At 40.9% G+C, this 26,079-nt stretch overlaps 1 protein-coding gene across 1 annotated transcript in view; it reads right to left on the reverse strand.

Annotated features, from left to right (window-relative positions):
- Positions 1-26,079, reverse strand: part of bckdhb (branched chain keto acid dehydrogenase E1 subunit beta) — a 55,186-nt gene that overhangs the window by 708 nt on the left and 28,399 nt on the right. Inside the window, exons 9-10 of the mRNA XM_062421994.1 lie at positions 13,871-13,957; positions 2,321-2,472 (exon numbers count right to left, since the gene is read on the reverse strand). Of these exons, the coding sequence (XP_062277978.1) occupies positions 2,332-2,472; positions 13,871-13,957 (228 nt within the window). The 3' untranslated portion in view covers positions 2,321-2,331. The remainder of the gene's footprint in view (positions 1-2,320; positions 2,473-13,870; positions 13,958-26,079) is intronic.

Genomic DNA, 26,079 nt, shown 5'->3' on the forward strand with positions numbered 1-26,079 from the left:
AAGATGACAGTGACAATTAAAAAGAGATTTAGAATAAGGCTTGAAGATTGATGGAATCCCACCTTGCAGGATTCCTGAACGCTTCTGCAACTAATAAAAGACAATAGTGTAACCTACAGTGTGAGGTTACGCAACTAGATGAGGCATATCCATGATATTAAGGCCCTGTCAACACTTGGCTCTAAAAATGAGTCTTGGGTGGTCTGATTATAAGTCACTGGCTCTAAATACAGGTGTGAGTGTGCCCAAAACAGATGCTTCGGGTTTAAAACGCTTAAGCCACATTTGGAGGCTTTAAGGGCAGCATTTCCACATATGTAGAGTAAACACAACCCAGACCGCACTGAAGGCCTTGCAGGAATGAGTGTTAAAATTTTGCTGCTGTTCTCTAACACACTTTCTATCAACAGCTGCTAATGCATTCTGATAGAGTGAAGGGGGGCGTCCACTGCCTTAGCACTCAAGACAATATGCATGTTAGGACAAAACAGGATTGTGTCATATTGGAGTCCATTCATAAAGCTGGTCAGTGTTTGATCAAATGACTGGCAGTTGAAAAACAAGAGGAAGTCATGTGGAAATTAAATATGACACATGAAATTTGTTCTGACTTTCATTAAAACTCTTCCTTAGTGAAAGGAACCCAATGATCCTTGAGCAAACCAACATTTACTACAGTCTGCCTCTAGGTAGAAAAGTTTTCTATGCTGAGCCAAGTATGCTGCGCTGAAATATACTGGAAAAATATGCTTGATGGATATTATTTGAATATGTGAAGCTTTAAAAGGAGCATTCTGTTGATTTTACACATCAAGATCAGTTTTCTTGTAATTATGGGTACTATCATGATTAGGATTTTATTGGCTTGAGTTTGAAAACCACGATTTTTTCAGAAGGTTTGAGTTAAAAATTGGGGTTGTGGAGTTCGAAAGACATCTGCATTTATCATGTCAGGGTGGGTCTAATACCTATAAACAGAGATCTACAAATGAATGCCGAATCTGTAGGCAATGGGACAAGATTTTGGTACCAGATGTGTTCTGGTTTCTGTTTGTAGTTAGAGTTGTTATGTTGTTTGAGTCGGCTTTTGTTGCATGCAGGTGAAAAGTCCCTGTGGCGAGCAAAAGGTGAATACATTGGCTGAAATGCAATATTGGAACCCATTGGCTATCATCTGATGATGATTTAGCTTTTTAAAATGCATCTGCATTCATTTGCATTTATGTCTGGACTGTCTCAAGTTGCTAAGTACACTGTAAACAATGACCAGTGCACAGAGGAGGAAGTCTTGGCCCAGATATCCGTTATATGGACATGTGCTGGCTACACTGGAACACTTGAAATATTGTCCATTGCCACCAGCGGCTAAATCATTATCTGACAGATAGCCAAGAAGGTTCCACGATTAGAGAGGGTCTAATGAAAGAGTCTATCAAGATGCATTATGGGAAGGGTAGGCTTGACCCATACTAGGGACTAAGAGTTAGGATGTCCTAACCTCTCTTGTATTGATCCACCAACTTTGATTGTACTGATTCACCAACTTAAGCAATGTGTTAATTGCTTGAGTGCCCCGTTCAATAATCACATTATAAAAATAACACTACCAGGGTTTGTCGATGAGATGGACTTATTTAAGTCTGTGATGGTAATAGTTGTTATAAACACACTCAGCAGTGCAGGCACAATGTTAATGCATTTTGTTTAGTCTTAATTGAGTTGCTTGGTTTTATGATTGTATTTGATTCCATCATCTTGCATGAAGCCCAATTGTTGGCTTCTGCACAATAAAAAAAAAAAATCACTTATTGTGGGTGGATAAAATGCATGTCAGTAAGTTGTCTAAGGAAGCAACAGTGCCCTCTGCCTTTACTCGAGGTACACGTGTGTAAATCTGCACTTTGACTATTTAGCAGTCAAACCTTTGGGACATAAAATGCAATCCCATATCGACACCTGAGGTTCATTTAAGATTTATAGTACACTCTCATGCCAGGTGTGAACGGTGAATCAAATAGAGTATACCATGTCTGAAAGGGTCGCTGGAATGCAGATTAGCAAGTGATGTCTGGATAAAAATAAAATATATGTCTAGTGGTTGGATATATTAAACAGATGAGTGAAAGGGCATTAGGAAAAAGAACCCAGAATGATGGTTGTTTGTTATAGATGGCAGGTTAGACAGCGTTTCACCGCTACATTACTGGAATAAACGCTGATTATAGGTTAGGTGTTGGCAGTAATGCACAGTAAGTGTAAGAAAATGACATAATGCCACTTCATAAATTTACTTCAAATGAAGCTGTCAGGTGTTCCCTACCTGAGTGGAGTTCAGTAGTTGATCATCTTCTTGATTGCTTCAAAGCACTTCCACTTGTCTGGGATGTAGAAGGGTTCAAAGATGTGAGGGAAGGGGGTGTCGTAACCACAGACCCTACTGATGGGAGCCTCCAGGTTAAGGAAGCACTCCTCCTGGAATTAAAAAATAAATAAAAAATTGTTGAAAACAAGTACTCTCAGTGTGGTTTGAATGCTGTCAGTGTGCAAACATTCTTTATTCAGACTAAGCCTGAAGCCATGCTAACATGTTCAGACTGCGATGGCTCTGACAGACAGCAGAGGCTTCACGTAGGCTCTGCATGTCACATGGATTTTCAGTCGACCTGTCACTGGGGGCAGTGGCATTAATGTGCAATGCCCCAACCCCACCAATATTCCATACTGAGTTCACTATTGTGCTTGCTGACAAAGAAATGAGATTCAAAGTAGGAGTTAAGATTTAAAAAACAATAAAAATCACCAAGGTCAAGAAGAAATAATAATTGTAATAAATGAACAATGCGGGTGTGTGAGACTGGTGAGCTGGATGTGAAAGGAAAAAATGGTAGAAATGGAAATGTACAGTGATCTAGAGAAGAGAGGAACATTTAGGGTTAATTACTGATCATTTGTCAAAATTTGTAGGATTGTGCTGCTTGTTTGCATGACAGTTATGGGCCTCTGAAATGAAAGGCCTGCAGCTTTGATCACCTGAGGTGTTTCACAGTTTTGTAAGCAGACTATCATGGTCACAGTCTGAGGGATTTGTCCCAAACACGCTCTCACTGACAGAACTATAGTCATCTGGTTTACCTTTCTCTCCATATCCCCATTTTCCAAAACTGTCAAGAGGGAATATGTAATATTAACTGAAATAAGTATGTAATGTTCCCTTCAGAACCAATGAAACAACCACTGAATACTATTTTTTATTACCATATCTGACTTGTACAATACAAGCCAAAAAGGCTCATTCAGGCCCCTCTGAGCAGGCAATTTGGTCAGAGTGCAAAACAAGCCATCATTCATGTCTCTACACTGACTTTTGACCTCTTCCCATGGAGACAAAGCCGAATGAAGTTGGCCAAAACACTCCAAATGGGACAAACCCCCTGATGAGTTGAATGAACACACTTGGACGCATGCACACAGACTTGCAGAAACAGACCTGAAGTACCCTCTGTCAGATTACACTGACCAGCAAACAACTGAAGCAACCAAAACAACAGTGTAATAGTTTACTTCGAGGAAGTTGCACAGCACCCTTCCTGTACTTGGCCTGTTTGACATCTAACAGATTTTAACCTGTTTCTTGTGACACTGACAGCATCGCAAACTCAGCCGTCCATGTAATCCCACAATTACAAACCCACCAATTGGCCGCCACGGAGCAGCTTGGCGTTTGGCAGGGCAGGACTTGTATGTTTCACACTATGTTTTTCATTTCTTATAAAACATCTGGCAGAGACGAGCGATGTCAGACTTGATGAGGAGCCTTTTGTGCTTTGGTACTTTTACAGCCTGTTAAAATACAACACAGAGAAACAGAGGGAGAGACTGCAGCAGACGCTTGCTGCTCTGTGTGCCTGTGGAGTTGACATGGTACAGTGAGAGGGTTTCAGTCTGGATGGCTTAGGATGTATTCATACATTCAAAGGACTGCCAAATAGTAAAAGAAAGTACAACCATAAAGTTTGGATGCAAGAGGTAATTACTTTAACAGTAGTGCAGTAAAAATATCAAACCTATCAATCTCGGCTTGAGACAGCATGAAGGACATGTGGCATGGTGGGAAACCTGTGGCAACTCTAAAGGGCTTTGACAAACTACTGTCAATGAAGCTGATTGGATTACCAATTTTAATACAAACCAAACAATCTTTTGCACTAAAAATTGATCGTCAATGTATAAAGGACTATACAAAACATTTCCAAGTGAGGCTTCGAAAATACAATTTCAAAGTGTCTTCAGATCTTTATACTTCAGCTTTGGTGATGCAACAGTCAATTCTTACAGGAGATTTCAAAGTTTTAGAAAAGACTCCAGCCATTTAAGGATGTTTTCAGACCTGAGTTTATTAGTCCGGTTGAATCGGACTCTGGTTAGTGTGATCTGTTTGGGCAAGTCTGTACAGGACACATGTACTAAGACCCTTTAGATAGTCTGGGCCTCGTCCCAAACAAACTCCTGCGAGGTTTGTTAGCAGTGAGAACATGATCCGACCTCAATCCAACCCAACTACTAGCTGTGCACTACAAGTTTGAGTAAACAGGTGTGCTTTGCATACTGAGACGCGGATCAGTGAAATCAACAGTTGCTAGCAGTTAGATAGAGAATAAATTGAGGTCTGAACTAGACTAGCACAACGATCAGCATTGCATTTTTGATATTTGGGCATACAAGATCTTCTTCAGGACCTTCATCGTGTGTTTAGGCTTTGCTTCTGTCCCAGAGACATGTGACCAATGAATGGAGTGAAAGCTGTCACGTGACTTGTAGTGATGCATATTGGGTAGCTTGGTTTTTTCTATGTGTGTAAAGAAACCAAGGGATTATGGGGAAAATGCACCAATTTTCCAACTCATCAACTGATTTGAACCAGAGCACACAAGCTACAGGTTTGCAAACACTCTGATGATGTGTAATCAATCATTTGATGCACTGTGAGCCAGTGAAGGGAGGCCAGCACAAGGGTGTAGTGGTCTCACATTCTGGTGGCAGTATGAATGAAAACTAAAACCCAGAGCGAGCTCCAGACACCTGATATGCTGTGCAGGGCTCTGTGCTGGCACTGCTATCTCCCGGCAGCTGGACTCCCGCACCCTAGGATTGGCTGTCTGCTCCACCCGGCTAATTAACAGTGATTAGGTTTAATGAATGTAGAATGAATGGAGACAACTAGTTCAACAAACCCTCCTTTCCTCTTTATTGCTGCTCCCTCCTCCCTCTTTCGCGGACTCCAACAACCTGAGACTGATTCTCTCCAACAGGCTGTGGCAGATCCTGACAACAGCCACTATACTAATGATGATGTGAAACCTAAACTGTAATCTTGGTATTTTCCATGTATTTCCTTCAAGTTTGCTTAAGCGCATTGCTTTCATGTGCTGACAAATGTCCACTGCTGCAGGGTTTATGAAGTGCATTTAAACTCAGCTGCATATGAAAAAAGGGTAAAATAGCCAGTGGTTCTGGATTCTGAAAATCTTTGAAAATGTTAGGCTTTTATTGAAAGTTACAGTACTGCCTGTTTTATGTTTCTTCCTGAGCTCTTACATCCTCCAGGCAGCTACGTCAGGACTATGTCATAGATTTTTTAGGGGGTCATGGTATGTTCAGAAATGTATCTTAATTAAAAGACTCTACATCCATGATCTCACTGTACCAGTTAAATCTTGTTTTAGGTTATTTAAACAGTAATAATCCCTGCCATAACTGAAACAGACACAGACTGGCTTTTTCCAGTAACTGGTTGTTTTCTTGGGCAAAGTTCGATGTAATTCACTGGAAACATACAAACTTGGGAAACGTCAAGTTGAACAGGAGCGTACTTGAATAGAGTGGGCCTGGGGCAAATCTGGATGTTGCTGTCATACTCTAAGAATTGACAGGCAGATGGGAGGCCCGCACAACATTACACTCATAAGAGGATTTTGTCTTGTCAGGTCGACATTGACACAATCAGAGAACTTTCATGAATTTGCTCCTGTGCAAGCTTGAATCAATTTTTTTTACTGCATTAACTTGACAACATAATAAGCAGTGAATGAGACTTTTTCCGAGGTATTTATGGGCCGTGGTGAAAAAAACAACAAAAAAACCCAGCTTTTCCTACCAATGACCGAAAATAATAAAATGCTACCAACTACCTTGCTTTCTTTTTTTCTCAGTGTATTGATGGAGGTAGCAGTGTGATTATCCATGTACATCGAGATTACAACCTCAAGAGCTATTCTCTGCCCTACTACAGACGACCAGGCAGACAGTAGCAGGGAGTTCTCTCTTTGGTCTGGATCACATCTGCAATCTCCTCTAAATACATTTACTGGAAGTGGGAGCAAAGTACAGTAGTATGCCTGCCTGCCACCACAGCTGGACGAAGAATGGCCACACAACTCAGATTTCATTCAAATCGGTGTTTATCTTTTGGGAAGTGCATCATTATATGTAATATACTTAAATGTCGGAATAAAAATATGTCAACATGGCATTACCAAAAAGCTTGCGTCCTGCAGTGGCACAGGATTTAAAAATACTTCACAGCAGGGGCTTGGAGTTGCAGGGATGAAGTCCCGTCTCAAAACAATCAGTTTGTCTCAAACACCCGCAGATTGGGGGTTGCAGTCAGACAGAGAAGTAACAATATCATTTGCGGATGCTTGATTTCAACTGAGAACTGGCTGGGATCACAGATACTGGTTTGTAAAACCATATCATGTTACAAAACCTTTTATTTAGTCAAAAGAAACAGACTGTATTATTTAACCTACTGTATAGACTGTGGGAGTGGCAAGCTAACATATCCCTTATCTTTATAAGACTTAACATTAACCTCTTAATCACACTCCAACAGCAAAGCATTTGCATACTAACAGGCTAAACATTAGCATGCTATACTTACATAAATCACTTATACTTGCTATGATGTTTTTAGGTTTTAACTATTTCACAGAAGACATGATATTCTGATTTTGAAACTGGGAGAAATAAAAATAAAAAGTACCATCTCCAACAGTAGCCTATTTCAATAAAACCTTGTTCTTTTCTAAGTCAGCTGCAGGAAATACCGACCTTAAAAAGTATTTTAAAATTGACGTTAAACTTTTTTGATTTAACTAGGTTTGAATTTATTTTCTGCTCCAGGGTAATGCTCCAAAAATACCAAAGTTGTCTCAACATTTTTTATCCGTTCATCTCAATTTATGGTGTGCATTGATTTTAGTTCATAAGTTGAGCTAGTTCAGAAGCTGAAACGACTCTAGGACCCCTGCAGTTATATGAAGGGACCAAATGTCTAATGAGTCAATCAGCTTTAGGCTATAAGGCAACTGACAGGGCCTGACAGGATTGAGCAGCAAGCGCAATATACCACCATTATATAACTTTCTTATCCAGCCTAGTGGTACTTCTACCCAATTCTACAGTCTATAAAGGGGCCTTCTTGTATAAACGCTATCCTTTGAAGGCAGTTTAGTGTTTCCCCTAATGGAGAAAGACGTGGGGCGACTGCCATGACTTTTACAGTAGGGCACCATGCCTGCCGCCTAGGGCCTATGCTGTCTCCCAGTCAGACAAGCCAGACAGGCAACCAGTAGTTAGACTGGGATTCAGAAGGACTATATGGCAGAAAACGTGCAAACTTTCATCCTCAGCTAACACCAACTGAGCCAAAATAGAGTCTGCAGTCTTTGAACCGTGTCCCAGAACAGTACCACAACTCGGTAGGATGCTCAGGGCTGGACGCTGGATTCTGTTGGTTTGAATTACACAGAAATAATGGAAAGCTCTACCAGTGGAACTAAAACCAGGAAATTCAAGGGCCTCATAGATAACTGTGAGAACCCCTGAGTGACGTTGCTATGTGATTCAATGCAGTATGATGTATGGTTGGGTGGAGGACAAGCTGTAGTTAAGACTACTTGAGACTTTTAATACTGTGGGGTATATGAGGCATGTGATCTGCACTTATCTTGCCAAGTAGTTGAGAGTTCTTGTAATACACAGTCTGTTAACGGTAACACTTACGCAGCACTTCATTGTTTTCTTTAATGACCAATGAAAAAAATAACTTTTTCCTCCAAACCCAAACCAATCAGGCAAAGAATCTCTACTCTGCAAACCATCAATTCTGTGATGGCTTACAGAGTCGAAGAAAGAGGGGTGATTCACCACTTCTCTCTTTGCATCCCCGAGGTCCATAAAAGCATCGCCATTGGCCACATCTCATTCTGCCCCACTTTGTCCTATCCAGTCATCAGCCAAACATTCGTGAAAGAGCCAGCCAATGACACATAATTAAATCACGAGAGCTGCAGCCAAAGCCTGATGATGGTCACTTGCCAGGTCCTGCCAAACTCTCCTCTGTTCTTAATACAAATGGGTAAATCAAACACATAGAAGGAGCTTTATGTGAGGGCGCAGGAGCCTTAGGTGGATAGGTAGTAGTTGAAGCCACTCTACAAAAATAATAGTCTACAGCTCCCAGACAACAGTGCCTAGACTATACAAGGTTTACTGACAACCAGTGTCCCTTTATCTTGAGCCTGGGAGGGGTAAAAACCACAATAAGCGAATAAACAGGGAGGTGTGGTACCGCTCCACACTGCTGTTCCTCTGTGCAAGTCCTCCTGCATCCTGAAACCCAACTGCCTTTTATTTATTATAACAGTCATGGTATTTGCTGATGACCTGTGACTCAATGTTTCTGCTCAAAGCTGTATTTTTGGTAGCATTTATATTCCATCCCATTATCTACGCCAAGTGGGACCGCACAATCAGTCATATCAACATCGGCATAGTGACTCATACTCCTTTTCAAATTCATTCATACATGACAATTTTTCTGCTGAATTTGAGCTGGCAAACTCAAACTGCATTGACGAATGAGGAGACCACATTAGAGCATGTGACAAACTGTGCATTGGCCGAAACAAACACAAATCATAGCGTGTTTGTGAGTTAAAGAAAAGTGACACTGCACAAGAAAAGCTCCGGAGGAAGGAGAAAAATGATGGAGGGTAATGAAGGAAACTCCTGTGATGACGGTAAGGAAGAAGAAGCAATCTTAACCAAGTCTGTTATGACAATATCTTGAAAGGGGTCATTTTGGCATGTATACAGACAGTGGCTCCAGCATTGTGAAAGCAACCTAATGACTGGGCTTCAGTGTTTTAGTCACAAACTATATAAGATAAGATTAGTCACACAATGGGAAAATTTACAGTGTTACAGCAGCAAGTGGATAGCAGAGGTAGACAGGGTATCAATAAAAAGAATAAAAACGAATAAATAATAAGTACACAAGCAATAAGTCACAAAATAGCAACATTATGTAGAAGAGTAATATTGGTGTTGTCATAATGATAATGTACCTCAGTGTCATATTGATATTGCACAGACTTTAAAGTGAAAGAAAAAATTGCACAATTGTAATTTACTGAAAGTAATAGTATACCTGAAATACTGATAGACACACTAGAGTACATTAAAAGGTGCAGTTTGTATCTGACTTTAGGGGAGCTTTTTTTCAAAATCTTTGCCATTTAGTGTTTGTTTAATTACTGTGTTTTTAACCATCTTAACCATTTAATACAAAACATTATATAAACTGCACCTAGTGACATGTAATCTAAAACTATGCAATGCACTTTAACATATCATTTGAAGTCTCTATAAAGCTCCTAAGAATATGTTTTTGTTTATGCTTTGAAAGAACGCAATTATAGTCATATTGTTTGTTTCACTTCTCTCGGCATCAAGACAAAAGATAATCCAATGAATGTTTTTATTTTACAAAATACCTTCCTTAAGAAACTAATTAAAATAAGAAATTCAGGCATCAGTTCTGGTTCAGATTCTGACTTTTAGTCCAGCAATGTGGGGCTCTAAACCGTAGCCAGCGCCACATCCCAGTTATTTTATGGTGAGTCACTGAGGTTTCGACCAAACTCTGAGTCGTAGCAAGGCTCCGCCCAAGATCTTATCTCTGTATGCAACACCCTATCACCCCCCTGTAGAACGAAAAATGTAGAAAAATACACTTTAAAAAGCTGGGTTCAGGTTGCCCCTCTTCAGAGGGCAGCAGCTGTAGTCATCTTGCATTCAATATGGTGACCCAGTTTCATGGTGAAGGAAAAACAATAAAAACAGCCAAAAAAAAAATCTCTTAAACCACTCGAAATAAGCCACTTCTCTACTCTGTAAATATCAAACATTTGTATTTTTCTTCTAAATCTGGTTAAAACGTCACACGTGGTCCGCAAAACAAGACACACAAAAGACTGGCTGTTGGTTTTGATAATGCCAACCATGTTCATCTGGGCGGAATTGGCAAAAGACAAAGCTTGATGTTGTTTATTAGCTGAATCAGATGGTTCTTTATTTAGAAATGTTATAGCCTCATAAGTTGGTAACTGGCTGAAATGTGTATGATGTTGATGACACCCACATTGTCTAAGAGGATTTGGCTTATTGACTATTTTAAACTTTTGTTTTTAGCTAGTAACTATAGTAACTAGTAGCTAGCCTTATTATATGTAAGCCCTACATTATGGCAGCTCTGTGGCAAGTTATCATATTTCTGAGAAGGTCCATCTGTGTGCCCAAAGCAAGCACATCACGCTCCCTTTGAAGAAGTAACTATAATATAATGTAAAGTTCAGCAGTGGTCCTGTCTACATCTGACATTAACATGCATCTTGGGTAATACGATCACAAATTAACAGCTCTAAGCAAAGCTGTGAAGACACCCAAGATGCACTGAGATCCAGTTGCTCAGATCTCATTCAGAAGAGGTTGCGTGTGGCCACATTCTTTTAGATGTGTGAATGCGTATGTGTCCTGGACCACACTGAAGATAATACAACTCAACTGAAAGTCCTTTACTTTGTTGCCTCTTGGTATGTGTACTCTCTGTCCAAAGCCGTGTTCAACTTTTTGTTTGCATTTTTCGTGTGAATTGGAACAAAAAACAAAACAAAAAATAAACAAGAAAACCCCAACCAAACCCACTTCCCATTTCTCCCCAATCCTTCAAGTCATTTTTGTCTTCAAATAGACAGCTAGATTAGAAATTAGACCAAAATCAGAAAATAACTTCTTTTTGCTTGTCTGGCTAAAATACAAAAATATTTCAGAAGCGAAACTTGGTCGCTGGATAGTTTCTCTGTCCTGTCAAATTGATAATTACAGTTTTTAGTTTTGCTGTGCTGCTCGACATGATGGAGGTCATGATTAATCAGAAGGACGGCTGCTTTACTCCAAACTATTTCACTGTATGAACCTGGACTGTGTGTGTAACAGCTGACCTTTTGGATGAGAAGAACACAGAACATTAATTAACATCAGATCCTGACTTGTCGGCATGTTGGGAGATTTAGATAATCAATGAAGTAATGCTGCTGTGCCTGGTGCGTAAATGCACACAGCATCTTTCAATGAAGAGACACAGCTGCAAGTGGATGGCTACATATAACTCTATAACTGTTATATATATTTGTCCATACCCTGTACTAGAGAAAATCAAGAGGCATTTGATTGTCATGAGGGGCACACAATTCACTGAATATTTGTTTATTCTGTTATAGAACAAGTTGAACACAGCTTTGGGTGGAGGGTAAACGGACCCCAGATCCTCCAGCTGGTTCAAAACAGCAATGAATGTGGTCTTTGTGAACAGAAATGATGTACAGTATGTTTACTTGCATGTAGGGCGGGAAAGTGAGAACTGATCACAAGTTGTCACTAGGAACGCATGTGGAGACACATTCTAATGCCAGGTGTAACCAGACGTTCTTACAGCTGTTCATTTGTGATTGGATCACCCAAGATGCATGTTAGTGCCTGGTGTAAACAGGGCTAGTGTGACAGAGAACTGCTTCCTTTTAAAGCTCAGCTAGAACCAAGAAGAGCATCCAACTGCAAATCAATGCAATACACCAACAACATACGTCACTCCTATACAATGTGAATACATGGAAACGTGGAAATGATGAGGATGACTCACTGGCCATTTAAGCCCTCAGTGAAAGGGGGAGAAAACATCTGACTGACAGTAAACGAGGAGAGGATCGATTGATTTTACAGCTTCAACTCTGAGTTTGTGCATATTATGAAGGAAACCATTCACGGTAAGTGTTGTGCAGACAACCAGATGATTTGTGAGGAGGCGTGTATAAAGGGGAAGCGTCGTCACTGTCGAGATGCAAATTGCTCATTGAGAGGACAGTGATACTCACTGCTAAGAGCCTCACGAGCAGAAACACCCCACATACTGAAGACCAGTATCTCACTATGCACAAATAGATGTAATTAGGAAGACAGGAAGGGGAACACTTTTCATTTAGTCATGCGTCACACTTAGCTTAGAATTTGTCAGCACGCAGTCTCTGGCATGTCTTGGTTACACTGTCCAGGCCTTTTGTATTGTCAGCAACAGGCAATATTTCGTAAACCTTATATGGTTAGTAAGATCCACTGTATCAACACTCTCAGATGAGGATCATAAACTTACAAAAACAGCCTCTGTGTACCTTTGTAGACAACTGTTGAGAATGAAGCTGCTCCTCAATATATGAACTCGGTCTACTCTGAAATGGCCTCAACTTGCATGTCAGTGATATCTGACATGTTCTATCACAGCCTTTAAGGGAAAAAATGTTTTTAGAAATTCAAAATTGTGAGATTTATTGCATATATGCTCACAAATTTTCAACACACAACATATATCAATGTTGAGGAGACATTTTTAAGCCTTAGTTATGTCAAAAATGTATCGATAAAGCAAAACAAATATATTGATGGATGCTCATTTTTTTCTAACTTCTACTCAGGAAAATCATAATATATATTTTTGAACTACAGTTCCCTCAATGCTTCGGGGCTGTGTCAGTATAATGTTTCAGTGGACTAAGTGAGTTAGCTGTGGGCAACACCTTTAAATCATGTTTTTGTTAACATTTTGTCTAGTTTTCACCATGAAAATTGCTGCTGTATTAACTATAAGGAGTTCCTGTTTGCAGTATAAATACAGATGTACAGATAAAAATACTAGATTACTTTTAATAATTAAGAAAACCTAAGAAAGTATAAGTCAGTCAGAACTGAACAGTATTTGTTTCACGTCATATTTGACAGAGTTTTAACTCTGAGAGGAGGGAGAGCATTTTTTATCACTCTGGCTTTTATGGGTTGATATAAGTAAATAGAAGTATGTTTGTGTAATATAGTGAAATGTACATTAGGTGTTCTCAGCCCTTTAATATCACAACCCTTTTCTAAAACAGCCCCTATTTGATAAATATTAAATCCTTAAGATGCATACAAAAAGATGTTTTATGGGTTTAGAATTGTAGAATTGTTTATATTATTCAAGGGAAGATTATGTTAATGACAATCTTGTGACAATTCGTAATTCGTATAACACTCAAGTGAGATTAAAATAAATCCTTTTTACTATTTTTTGGGGAGAACACCGGGAAACTCCCATGTTTGAGTCCCAGCATCCTGCCCCTGCAACACTCCTGTACATGGCTACAGACAGGCAGATGTAAGGGCTTCTTAGTGAGCAGTAACATGAAGTCTCTGTTGCTCTGGGCCATTCAGTGAAAGCCTATTTTAGCTTTATTACAAAGTGGGACTTTTATTGACAAAACCATTGCAACCTATTAAGCCCAATACCTTTGAAGGCCACCTCCTACCCCTGGGAGCTTCAAATCCCAATAAAATCTAATCAAACACAGTGTGTTCCAGACACAGACAAACACACACACACACACACACACACACACACACACACAAACATCTTACCCACCAGATCCGTGTATACACTCACCTGTACTGTAGAGCTGATTTCAGCTGCAAAGCCTCCGGTTATTGGTGCCTCATGACTGATGAGCAAACGTCCAGTTTTCACCACCGACTGAAAAACAAAGACACGTACAAATGATTATAGAAGGTTCTCAGTTTAGCTTCAAAGCATCAAACCAGCAGAAACTATCTAAGCTCACTCAAATCAAGTAAATTATATAGTCAGCACATTGATAATTAGGATGATTATGACTGAATTAAATACATTTTTATATTCTCAAGCATCTTGTTACATATTCTCATATGTTCAGGAGTGGCAGCATGTATCCGCACACTTGATAAACATTTGAAAGTGGTCTGCAGTTGAACTCACTCAGGCAGTTTAATTATTACAGGAGGGCGAATGGAAAAAGCATTAAAGTGTTTGTCAAATGGTCAACAGGCAAACAAACTTCTCTGCTTGGACACAAAAGAATGATTGTATGATGGATGTGTGCTTGTGTGAGAGAGACACTGTAGAGGTGAGAGCTTAACTACCGGAGGTGCCACTGGCGAGGCGGTGCGTGGGCGCCGGGAGACAACGGCTGTTACCAAGTAAGGGTGGTTCACATGGCTGCCTGCTGTGGTATGCTATATCTGCTTACCACCCTCGGGCTGTGTGTGTGTGTGTGTGTGTGTGTGTGTGTGTCTGGCTGTGCCACTGTGTGTATAAAATGGATATGACACAACAGTATGAGCTGGAGGGCTGATTTAGGCTGGTACGCGGGGCCAACGGGACAATCATGGACATTAGAGGTCTCAGCCTCCCAGGCATTTGCATTTGGGTTTTCTGTAACCTGACATTACTGCAGGATGCCTCTGCTCCACCCGTTATCTGCCACAGCATAAAACCAATACTATACTATAATCTCATCCACTTGCCACCGGTCCAGACCAAAGCTATGTCTGTTCTCTGCAACTTCAGCAAACATTTTCTCTCCTCTACCCAGTTGTTGTCTTTCTGATATAATTCATGTTAGTGAAGACAACGGAAGACCAAAACTGATTATTGAAGTTGTGATTTCAATACATTTTCAGTAAGAATGAAGCACAAATGTATGTTGACTATTATGTGCAAGTGGAGAGGAATCCCTGCTGAGTGTATATGCACTGAAATAACAGCACTATACGATGCCCTCTTCATTTAAACACAGAGGGGGTAACTCTCTCAAAGCCACAAACCAAGCAAAGCATCCAACGTAACTACACTCACTGAAAATAAGCAGCACATGGCCATATGGTGCTATAAATTAGGCCTGACAGATCTTTTCCCCTAACAGGACCGCATAGTATCAAACACAGGGGCATTCTGGGGCTTCTTGCTGATGCTAAACAGGCAAATGTTTACATTGCTGAGGTCCTGGGTTTGGCTGTGATTGTGAAGGATTGAATAACTGTGGAAAAGCTTGTACCACTATCACACATGCTTGTATCGGGGGCCCGTGAGTCAGCTCTGTGTCATTCTCTGAGACACTTCACGAGATGCCAACATGCCTCTTCCTGGTGGGGCACAGTGGAAACACTGTTATGTGCGCTGAGCTATTTAGAAGCTAGAATGTGAACAGTCTTAAAGTTTTTCATTCAACACTAGTGTTGAAAAGCTAACCTCAATGTCCGCGCCAGGTTACCAGGCGTGCATATTTAGCACTTCGAGTTGAATGAGTTCAGTGTGCAAAAATCACTGATTATATGACACCGTCTTCAGGAATGTGGAAGTTAATAACAACACTGGAAGACAATAACAACAGTTGGCAATCTGCAGGGTGAGGAGGAATCAAGCGAGGGGTTGAGAGTAGGGCGATGTCTTGATATGACATGTTGTTGTTAGGTTCGCCTGAGCACGATGACTCATGCAGGTCTGGCGAATAAACAGTGCCGCTGCCCGATCTTCTACCCCCGCCCTGATGCTGAACCCATTCCTCATCTTACACACACTGCGCAGACACACACACAAAAACTGCACTAATAAAACTTCCAATTTTACACTGGGACACCAGCGTGGCCCTGATCTCCCTGTTGGTCATCTCCCTGAGGGGATACGGTATACCCATCATAGTGCTCGCTGCATCAGGAGTGCATTCTTCAGATGCTTTTGACACAAAAGGAGGCTGCCACTGTTTTTATAATATCGTGGGATAGAATGTCAGACACTGGGGGCTCGGGGAAAAACTCAGTTAATAGACTTGCCCCTAAACACTCTTGCTTAAAACACAATTGACGGTTGCCGCCAAAGTTTCCACTAGCTGGGCATAAGCGACTTCGGCAGGCTACTACAGAAGGAGGAGTGCATACCATTGCATCACATGACAATATGCTCGAAAAATGGCAAAATGGAGTCATGTCTGGTGGAAGTAAATTGGCAGTGGGTGCGCTGGTACAGCAGGTAATGCAATTCATAAAATGAAGTCACTGCATTTGAGTCACAGAGTAACAGGAGAAACAATAATACACACTGTTACATTAACACTATGACACTTTCTCACTGAACTGCTGCTACGTGTTGCTTTATGAACTCAGTAAGGTACAGAACCAGAGATATTTGATTTAATCGCTTCCTTTTCTGGACTTGGTAGATACGCATTGCACTGCTCAACCTCTGTAAGTATAACAAGGCTAAAGCTGGATTTATTTTTGACGCAAGGGAGTATGTGTTTTGATTTGTGAATATGGGACTATTCTATGCTGTCTGTTTTGTTCACTATGATACAGAGTGGGATTTGCAATGAGCAGTTTACAGAGGAAATTGCTTTGCTAGAGGTGCGTTTAAGAGCAAACCTTTTTTAAAACATCGGAGGCTCGTGGGAGAAAACTCAAACTGACCAAATCCAGTTCTTGTGGGTTGGTACGTGCCATTTCTGTTGCCAACTAAGTCTGAAATGCATTTTTAAAAAGGTTGACTACAGCATAGTTACGGAGTCAACATATAGCCACCATAGCTACAGTGGTAAGGGAGCAATCCATTTACCACAGAAGTATAAATGAAGCTTAATTGTCTATTGCCAAATAAAATTTTGGAACTGACAATGCCACATACTACAAAGAAGAGGGGACACTTGCACACTGTCTTCACTTACTAAATTAAGATACTTTAATATATGTAATGTTTCAGTCACAGACCCTTTTCAGGTATATGCTGGCAAATGGAAATAAACATCTTTATAAACAAAAGGCAAGGTCACAGTGACCAATTACCACTAACATTTCATTAGTGGTAATGTTGCTGCACCTTGTGATTCAGAGTGAACTCCTCCTACAATTGGTCAGAGGGCATCATTTGACCTCAATCAGATACAAATCTGTATGATACTTCAAGTTGTATCACAGATTTGTATGTGATTGAGGTCAAATGATCAAATGACCAAAGTGGTGGGCCATCTGTCTAACCGACCGAACAAGCAAACAACTGACCGACCAACCGACCTTGCCATGCCTAAATTAATTCACAAACTGTTCCTTCTATTTTAACATTTGTTGGGTACACATTTCTCTCCACTTTAATGTACTGTATTCAGTATTTATTTTAAGGGACACGTGTAATGGCTCCTGCTGTCAGAATGTAACCTATTCATGGCCTCAATGTCCAACTCACCTCCATGTCTGAGGGTCCATTACACAGTCTCAAGAGATGGAAACAACACACACACACACACACACACACACACACACACACACACACACACACACACACACACACACACACACACACACACACACACACACACACACACACACACACACACACACACACACACACACACACACACACAGTGTATCATTTTTACATCTCTGACAGGAGACTGTGACAGCACTCTAACGTCTACATAGTAATTGTGGTTGTAGCCTTTAACCCAGTTGCTTCCGGTTGCTGGATGGGTTTTCAGGAGACAGAATCATCCACTCTCATTGTGCGGTTTGACCCTTTTCTCTAAAAGTCATCCAGTCCTCTTATTTGCCCATGACAGCCACCTTTCATGTCGGTAAAATTGGGACTCGGAATGGGGGCAAAGCCGTTACTTATAAGGCAGCGGTGGAGCCACAGGAAGTACGTTTGGACAGTGCATGAAGATGATCAGTTAGTCGAATCCAAGGGGGAGAAATTATATGCCTAGAATGAGGACAGGACAGTTAAACATGTCATGAATCTTTCAACACAACCTCAGGAAGACGTGCCGACTGGGGGACCTCTTTGTTATGGTTTTACACCATGGACTCGTGCCTGATGAGTTTATTACTGTGTGACTCATGTCCTCTGAATCAAAGAGCATCCTCTTACCAAAACAAGAGCAGTTAGAAGAGCTTGTTTAGACAGAGAAACTGACTCTACACCAACATTAAGGAAGATACTGATGGTAGACAATCTAAGAAAAGACGCAAAAAAGAGGCAAGTGGGGAAAGCAGAGATGCGAGGCAGGGCCTGAGTGTGAAGTTGAATGTGGGTTTATTCTGGAAACGATCCTGTTCTGCTAGTGAAGTGGATCTCTTTCAAAGACTAAACCAAAGCCATAAGGGATTTCTACAGTAAAACAAAAGCTAGAGGAGATTCAGTGTTGACAAATGGAAAAGGGTGAAAATAATTCAATAGGAGAAATTCATGGATGAAATGTATAAATAAAGTTGTACCAGAAAGTGGTGGAGCTGCTTTGTCCCATAATTTCATGTATAGAAAACTAATTTTACAATTTGTGTTGTGAAAATGTTTGACTTCTACTGTGTTTGAATTGTATTTATAACTTTTTCACAGTTCCAAGTTCACTACAATTTATTTTGAATGTTTCCTAACACTGTTTCCCTTCTGAGAAAAGCCAACAATCTGCAGGAACGTTGAGCTATAAATTAGTAAACTTGTCATTTACTACTAAAATTTCCCCAGACAGTAATTACATGACAAAACAAGGCTACACACCCACAGCCATACTCGATTTAAGTGGTAGCTCGGGTAACTGCGGCATCACCTCAGTGACACCAGTTTCGTTTTGGTGGAGGGTGAACATATGTCAATGTAAGGCCGGGTAGATAAACATGTAATTGCTTCACATAGCTTTCACACAGCCAAAAAAGAGAAGTTAGTGCCTTTAAGTCTAGAAAATATTTGGGGGTATACTTAAGCAGTTAGCTAGCACCCGCACCAACATTAGACTGTTACTGTTTTTGGTCGGTGGAATACATTTCTTCAACTTCTGTGCTGTTTGTTATCAACTCAGTATATTATTGCTGTGAGTGCTTGAAACATCCAGCTCCCTGCCTTGGCCCTGGCTCTAAGACAGAAAGAGTTGGTGGCAGCTGGTGGTAGTTGGGCAGGGCGACAGCTCTGGTGGCTGCAGCTTTACTACTCATTGTGCTACAAGGCTGTCATTAGATGCCGGAGTCGTTCCGCTGGCTGAAGGGGAAATGTCATGTTTACTGCCATTCCCATACACACCCAAACCTAATGAGCAGCGTGGAGCTTGTCCTGCCGCAGTCGCTCCATCATCGTTACTTCTACGTTCCGTCTCTTTCCTCCATCAGGCTCCTTCCTTCCTGCACTTCTTTCCTCCATGAAGTGGTTTGTCTCATGCTCGTCACTCGTTTCCCCACCTTCAATCCGTCCTTCAAACTGTCCATTTATCTTCCTCTGCTTTGACGGGGGCCTGTGCTCTCAGTTCCAGCGCCTCACCACTGAGAACCTGGCGACCAGTGACCTGGCATGGCCTCAGAGGCTAAGGTCAGAGCTGTCACTCTCCCATGGCATATGTACTCAGTCACACACATAGACAGATTGGGGAGGCCCCAACAAAAGCATGTGCAACACCACATAACCACACGTGCGGACACACATGGCTTCCCCATTGCTGCTCGTTCAGGATTGATTGATAAATGACAGCGAGTCACTTTCACGGGTTATCTCCTACCACAGATGCTGTTGTGGTATTTTTGCGTTAAGTGTTATAAGGTCATGACATATAGGGACACACATGAAAGTAGAGAACAGGAAATCCAACCCTTATCACAGGGCAATAACTCATTCAAAGAGGACAGTGTACAGACTGTGGGGACGAGAAGTGAATAAAAACAGTTCATACTTGGAGCTAAATTTGGGCTGCGGTTTGACTGGTGCAGAATCCCATAATGTGCTTTCGAATGAGTTCTAAAACTTTTTCAAAACACATGCAAGAGTCTTTCCAGGGGAAGTTGCCAACACTTATTTGATGGATCTGTATTTTTTCACGCCACTAAATAGTCCAAGAATTATTTAAAAATAGTGATGATGACAAAAACAAAATCTGCTGTGCTTGTACTGTATGCACACACACAGAGACACGCTAGACTGTAAGTGACTCCTGGTCTTCCCATATAGTATGTCTTCTCTTCCCTCAGGCCATCCATCAAAATGTGACAGGAAGAGAAAGTTTAGTTCTGTACCGCCACCGAGGAGTCGTCCTTGCCGCTGGATCCGCTGGCTTCGCTCTCTTCCCGCCGACCCTGTAATTGCGCAGCCACCGCAGGGTCCTAACTCATGCGCCACCATGTGATCTCCATGACAAATGAGAGTCGGGACGAGGCTCGACTACTTGCTGGGGCCTTTAAAGTGGCGCTCTGCGATTAGCGGAGAAGGGGTGAGTGCTCGGCGAACCAGAGGCCCCTGTTAAATCACAGCTCAGAGGGAAGGCGGGAGCGGGAGGAAACACAAACACTCGCTCGTTCTTTTGGTGCCATACAATCACTCGCTCTTTCTCTCTCTCTCTCACGACAGAGAGAGGGAAAGTGAGAACCAGAAAGAGAGAAGGGGGTGAGAGAGCACGAGAAAAATGAAAAAGCAGGAGGAGAAAGTGTAGGAACAGCCTCTGCACTGGGCGGAGGGCCAAGCCATCCTCCAGAGGAGCCAGGACGCCAGAGGAGACCTCAGACAGAAATAACTCCAAACATCCCATAAAGACCCATTAAAACCAATTCAACTCAATTACTCCCTGACACACACACACGCATACACACACACACTACCTTTCTGCCCTCCAACCACACTGTACCCCTGACTGTGCATCAGTGTGTACACACAGACAGAACTACTGCTGCACACTCTGATTTGATGACAGCTCTTTGTGAGCATCTCACAGGCAGCTGCATGAACGGGCAGACAGCGAAGCGATAAAAATCAATCAACGATTTTTAAAGGGTCTATAAAGCCACGTATAACATAACAAAGGAGGAGTTCCTGTGGTTATAACATCTTTACTATTTCTTGTAAGGAGGAGTTTTTCTCAGTAGGATAACTTGTATATAAAATGAAATTAACTATAGTATCTGGTGTAAATGGACTTGAATTTTCTAATGAGATGGAAAATGTTAAATGCACAGTAGTATGTCATGGTGAAAAGCAACGTCCTCCTCCACAGTGGCCTCCTTGGTTAGGCTACTCAACACTACAGGGGGTGGAAAGAATAACAGGAAAACACTGCATGGCACGATATAATGCTACAGCCTCACAACCACAAGCGACATTGTGAAGCTTAGTCTGGTTAAAGTCATGTAACAGTGTTGAATTGTTTTTATTAGAGGTGATTGATTTATTGAGAAAATAATCAGGAGATTAATCATTGAAAAAAAATGAATAAACTATTAAACTTTTGTTGGCTGTGTTTAAAATGTGTTAAAATTAAAATATTAATATATAAGTGGAAGTCAATCTTTATCTGACAGCATTTCTTTATTTTTGCCAAAAGAAAACTTTTAGAATTTTTGTGTGAAACATTTAAACTTCTAATACAAGAACAAGCCTACTTCGTATTGCATCATTAACTGTTTTAATTTGGCAGCATTTGCACCTACATACTGTACAAAATAATAACATTAGTGCACTTTTAATATAAATATTCATTTAAAACATATCCAAACCTCCCTAGCAAATAAAATGAGAAATTAAGTGTTTCCTGCCTAGATGATATAAAAAAGGGAGTCTGCACCATTGTGTGTCAATTTTGGGGAGATTTAGTTCCAATGATAACAGTTGAAAGACAATACTGTGAAAGCTGTGGTGAGTTGTGGTGGTAGGAGCATCACAAGACAATGCCACAGCTCTATTAAACACCACAAAACACAATATGAGGAAGCTATGAAGGAGAATAGTCAAACACCCCCCCCCCCCCCCAGCTCTGTATAAACCTCCACACAGGAAACGTGTTTAATGTGTCCAAGTAGCCATAACATTCCTACAGGAGCACAATAATCTTACAGAGGCCACTGCATCTGGCTCCCAAAATCCATGTCCTAAATCTATTGTCTCCTTTACAGTGACTGAACACAACACCTACCATCATTTACCGTGCTGAAGAATTTAGATTGGTGTCATCAATGGATATTATGCACACAGAACATATTTTTTAAAGAAGGGATAAAAAGATCTATTATTTTTCCAAAAATTTGCAGCATCCAAGAACTCCTGAGCATGGACAAAAAAGTAATATATTATATCCCGCCACCATTACAGTAGCTTAGACTGGCAGGGATACTGCGGCTCAGATGCTCCAGAGGATTAATAACCGTAGTTTCAGAATTCCAGACTTGAGACTTTATCACTGACTTGGACAACACAAAAAATAAATAAAAATGGCTCAAACACACTCAATCCAAAAAAGCTTTCACATCTCAAGTCAGGTAGATATTTCTTAGAAAAATCCTGTCTTCATATACTGATGTTTTCACCAGAAGCAACAAAGGTTAAGTAAGAAGAAAATAACTGGATGGTAGATTTGATCAGTGATGGCTGAACAGACAGAACTTAATAGCACAATAGATCCCAATATTGAGTGTTGAAAAGGGCCAGACGTCTCCAATCAGCAGCATTTCATTACAATAACAATGTGAGCTGGTTGAAAAAAGGAGGGAAACATTTTATATTAATATTGATTGGGCTACAATCGAGGGCTACCACAAAAGTTGACAGCATGTCTCTGAGTACTGTCAAGCTTCAGATGTCAGTCAAATGCTGCCATGGGAAACACCCAACCAGAGGCTTGAATCGTTGATGCTGTTTCCACGATATAATACAAGTCAAATATTTTAAACTGAACAACTAATGTGAGTTCAGAAACAATAAATGGAAGGTCTGAGTAAATAAATATGGGTTTAAATAATTTTTAATAATTCCCAAATGTGTTTGATAGTAGAATCCAAAAGAATGTAATAATTAAAAAAAAGAGTCATGACTCTTTATTTGATGCAAGTCCATGATACATTAATAAAAGTCTTGAAATGTTGATGTGAGAAACAAAAACCCATAAAAATCTCTAATCAATGCCGAGGAATATTTTTATTACAGTTGGTCTGATTACAGTTATGTAACTGACCTCATGATTTATTACTGACTTTTAAAGGATCTGGAGAATCCCTGGGCACAGAATATCTGGTACAGTGTGTTGTATCCTAGTGGATGTCTCGGATGTCTTGGATGTCTCTCTGTCCTTGTGACTTCAGACACTGCCTTTTCCACTGAGTCCCTGCTATCAGCCTTCATGCTGACCTCGATGATCTCAATCTGCCCACACCTCTGGCCAAGGCTCCTTAACTAAACCGTCCTCTCCAGTGGAAAACTGACGACCTGGCCCAAAGAAGCAAAAGCCTGTCCAATCTAAAGGGCCTTTTGCTTTTAGAAGCCCGTTTCATAACAAAAACTGTCATCGCCATCATCATTATCATCTGGTATCAAAATTGTGTTTAGCCAACAATCACTGCACGAGAGAGAAGGAACAGGAGAAAAAAAGTGTAACTCCGCTTCCTCATTTTAATTTTTGTGTCCGTTTTTAAACAGTCTGCGGTAATTAATCTCATCTGTTTGATCTGCATGAGAGACAGCCTGGGTTGAGCGATACAGTCTGTCTCTTTCAAAAACAACAGAACAACCGCGGCTAATCCTCACAATGTGTCTTTATTCTGAGTGTCTGTCAAAACTATGAGCCTATATGATTTTTCAATATGTCAATATGAGTGGATTTGGCGAATATAAAGCCACCTTTCTCCAGTGAGTGACACGGGGAAGAATTTGAGAAATCTCCAGTGCCTAGCTGAGGAATGTGAACATTGGTTTCAGCCAGGAAGGAGAATGGAAAAGAAGTCAGTGAGAGACGGACACAAGTGGGGGGTGGCTGAACGGGAGGAGACACACACAGAGAGAAGATTAGTATACCTTGAAAATTTCAACACGCTTCTTCCAAGTTAAATTTTTAAACACATGCATTTGCTTCAGATAAATGATCCTAATGCTTTAAAATGAAGCTTTTTTCCTGGTGTTACATTAGGCCATACTTTTCACCAGCAACACCAGAAGTGGATCTGGATCCATCACCGAAAAACAACCATGACTAATTTTCCACTTATATAACTGCAGAAACACTGCTACAGCACGACACATGACAAGAGTTATGACACACACTGTCCAAAAGGCAAGTATGACCCCTTTCCCCTTAAATCCCCCCGCCCCCCTCTTCTGACTCCATTCTCTATCCAGCTCGCTCTTGCCCCACATGTTTTCTTTCTTTCTCTCTCTCCACAAAGTCCTGCTAGTTCGGTCCGCAGCGCCCAGTGTTAACATTGTAATTACAGACGTGGGCTACAATAATAAGAATGCAGGCAGTGGGGCCCAAACCTCTGGCCACTTTCTTCCTGTGCCATTTTTTAAAAACTTTGATTGTTTCCAGTGTGTGTGTGCGTGCGTGACAGCGGGCCAAAGATATTAGGAGTGTTGTGGTGGGCCAGTGAGCGCATACTGGCTGAGACCCCGCGACTGAAAAGGAAACACAGGCACGATCCCAGTCCGTCTGCGGGATAATCGCTAGCAGGCTGCCTGCCCCTTCCCTCGCCCGCCTCCAGACCCCAGATTGAGATTAAGGTAGTCAAGCTCGCTGCCATGGTGGGTGTCAAATCTGGCCGGGTGTCATCACGGCAAAGACACTGAACTACAACGAATCCAGACGCGAAATGTGAAGCGCATCTGTGCTCAAAGTGATATTTCCTGACTTTTTTCATTTAGAAGAAATTGACTTTGTAATCTCCCACATATCGATACGACGCTGACTGAATGTACAGCCAGTTCATCAAAGGTTTGACATCTGCTGCTCTACACACTCGGCGTCTGGTATGTTTTTCCTGGGAACAATCCTCTGGCACACAGCAGGGGTTCCCATCTTTTTTCTTAAAATCCTTTTCCTGCGAATTCCAAACATCCTACAGACTAATAATGTTCTCTGTGTGGAATTCTCATTTGTTGGATTTGCAAGCACTTGACATGCTAATAGCCAACTTTGAGACCAGTTGTTAGAAGCTAAGATGTTATGGCCAATTACCAACGAGTGTTAGGAAATACCAGGCACGCACACATTAGCGTTTAGCATTTGTGGATGATTAATGCTTGTAATACTACTTTACTCTTCTTTTTCTCCTCTGTTCTCCCCACCTCTTATTAGCTTTAATCACAAATTTCCTCTAAAACTTGGCATGTCCACTATATTTTATTATAATTCTCTCAATTATGATTGACAATACGGCAAAAAAGATCTCAGACGAGCCACATGACTGCATAAGTGCATAAAATAAGGCTAAACTGGAATGACAAACGATCAAATGTCTGTGGCCACAAACACTCTGTGGCTTCTATCCTGCTATATTTGTGAGTGTGTTACATCCTGAATATAAATATAAAATGATTTTCTGAGGAATCCTGAAATACATCATTATTATGATCTTCTAAAGAATCCTGGAATCGCCGATGTTTTAGTTTGGTCTGCTTCTTTAATCCCCCAGTACAGTCAAATGGGTCAAATTTGCATTAATGCCATTACTTAGAGTGTCGAAAGCTTGATGTTTTCCAGCTGCTTAATAGTAAGAGCTACATTATTTACGATTTGTCAATAATACACTAGATACTCAAGCTAAGATAAACCACAAACCACTCTGTAATCTTACTTTTGTGTTTATTTTTATTCTTAAAACACAAATACATGGATGTATTTGTGGCTTCTTCTTTTTTTTTTTTTTTTTAACCAAATCCTACTTTTGTTATTTTCCCCTTCAAATTAGCTGCGAGACGCCACAATCTTTCCACATCCCCCTCTGGCAGCTGCTGCTGAATTTAAGAAACACAGAATTAGAGTTCTAATCGACCATTTATTTTTTATAATAACTACAGCAGCTTTAACAAACAGAAAATCTGTGAATCTAAAGTTTGGT

The sequence above is a fragment of the Scomber scombrus genome, chromosome 7 (genome assembly GCF_963691925.1).
Source record: "Scomber scombrus chromosome 7, fScoSco1.1, whole genome shotgun sequence".
NCBI lineage: Eukaryota > Metazoa > Chordata > Actinopteri > Scombriformes > Scombridae > Scomber > Scomber scombrus.